At 49.7% G+C, this 1,160-nt stretch overlaps 1 protein-coding gene across 1 annotated transcript; it reads left to right on the plus strand.

Moving 5' to 3' along the window:
* Window positions 1-6: 6 nt before the first annotated feature.
* LOC114892631 (protocadherin alpha-11-like) lies at window positions 7-1,154 on the plus strand (the record flags this gene model as incomplete). Its single annotated transcript, XM_029217820.1, has 1 exon — window positions 7-1,154. A coding segment is annotated over exon 1 (722 nt), but the record flags the coding sequence as incomplete, so codon positions are not given.
* Window positions 1,155-1,160: the final 6 nt, after the last annotated feature.

Raw genomic sequence — 1,160 nt, forward strand, 5'->3', positions numbered from 1 at the left:
GTGATCGTGGACCGGCCGCTGCAGGTGTTCCATGTGGAGGTGGAAGTAAAGGATATTAACGATAATCCACCGGTGTTCTCTCTCGGAGAACAAAAGCTGCTGATTTCTGAATCTAAGCAACCTGACTCTCATTTTCCTCTAGAGGGAGCTTCTGATGCGGATATTGGAGAGAATGCTCAATTGACCTACAGACTAAGTCAAAATGAGCACTTTTCTTTAGAATTACCAACAAATAGTAAGCAGACTAAAAGGCTGTCACTTACATTAAAGAAGTCTCTGGATAGAGAGAAAACTGCGGAACTTAATTTACTATTAACGGCTGCAGACGGCGGGAAACCGGAGCTCACTGGCACTGTTCATCTCTTCGTCCGCGTCTTGGATATTAACGACAATGATCCGGAATTTGAACAATCAGAATACAAGGTGAGACTGATGGAAAACGCAGCTAAAGAAACTCTTGTGATAAAGTTAAACGCCACAGATCAAGATGAAGGAGTCAACGGGGAGGTGACATACTCCTTGATGTCGATTAAGCCCAATGGAAAACGTTTATTTACACTACATGAAAACAGTGGAGAAGTAAGGGTCAATGGAACTTTAGACTATGAAGAAAACAAGGTTTATGAAATTGATGTACAGGCTACAGATAAGGGGAATCCCCCAATGGCAGGTCACTGTACAGTCTGGGTCGAAATCTTAGATGCCAATGATAACGCCCCTGAAGTCACTGTGACTTCCCTGTCTCTTCCAGTGCGGGAGGACACTCAGCCAAGCACGGTCATTGCGCTGATCAGTGTATCTGATCGCGACTCTGGTGCCAACGGACAGGTGATCTGTTCTCTAACGCCCAACGTCCCCTTCAAGATCATGTCCACGTTCAAGAACTATTACTCACTAGTGCTGGACAGCGCCCTGGACCGCGAGAGCATGTCTGTCTATAAACTGGTGGTTACAGCGCGGGACGGGGGCTCGCCTTCCCTGTCGGCCACAGCCAGCGTGTCCGTGGAGGTGGCCGACGTGAACGACAACGCGCCCGCGTTTGCGCAGCCCGAGTACACGGTGTTCGTGAAGGAGAACAACCCTCCCGGCTGCCACATCTTCACGGTGTCGGCGCGGGACGCGGACGCGCAGGAGAACGCGCTGGTGTCCTACTCGCTGGT

Source organism: Monodon monoceros, unplaced genomic scaffold (genome assembly GCF_005190385.1).
Source record: "Monodon monoceros isolate NGI ecotype Baffin Bay Population unplaced genomic scaffold, NGI_Narwhal_1 Contig1793_ctg1, whole genome shotgun sequence".
Classification (NCBI taxonomy): Eukaryota; Metazoa; Chordata; class Mammalia; order Artiodactyla; family Monodontidae; genus Monodon; species Monodon monoceros.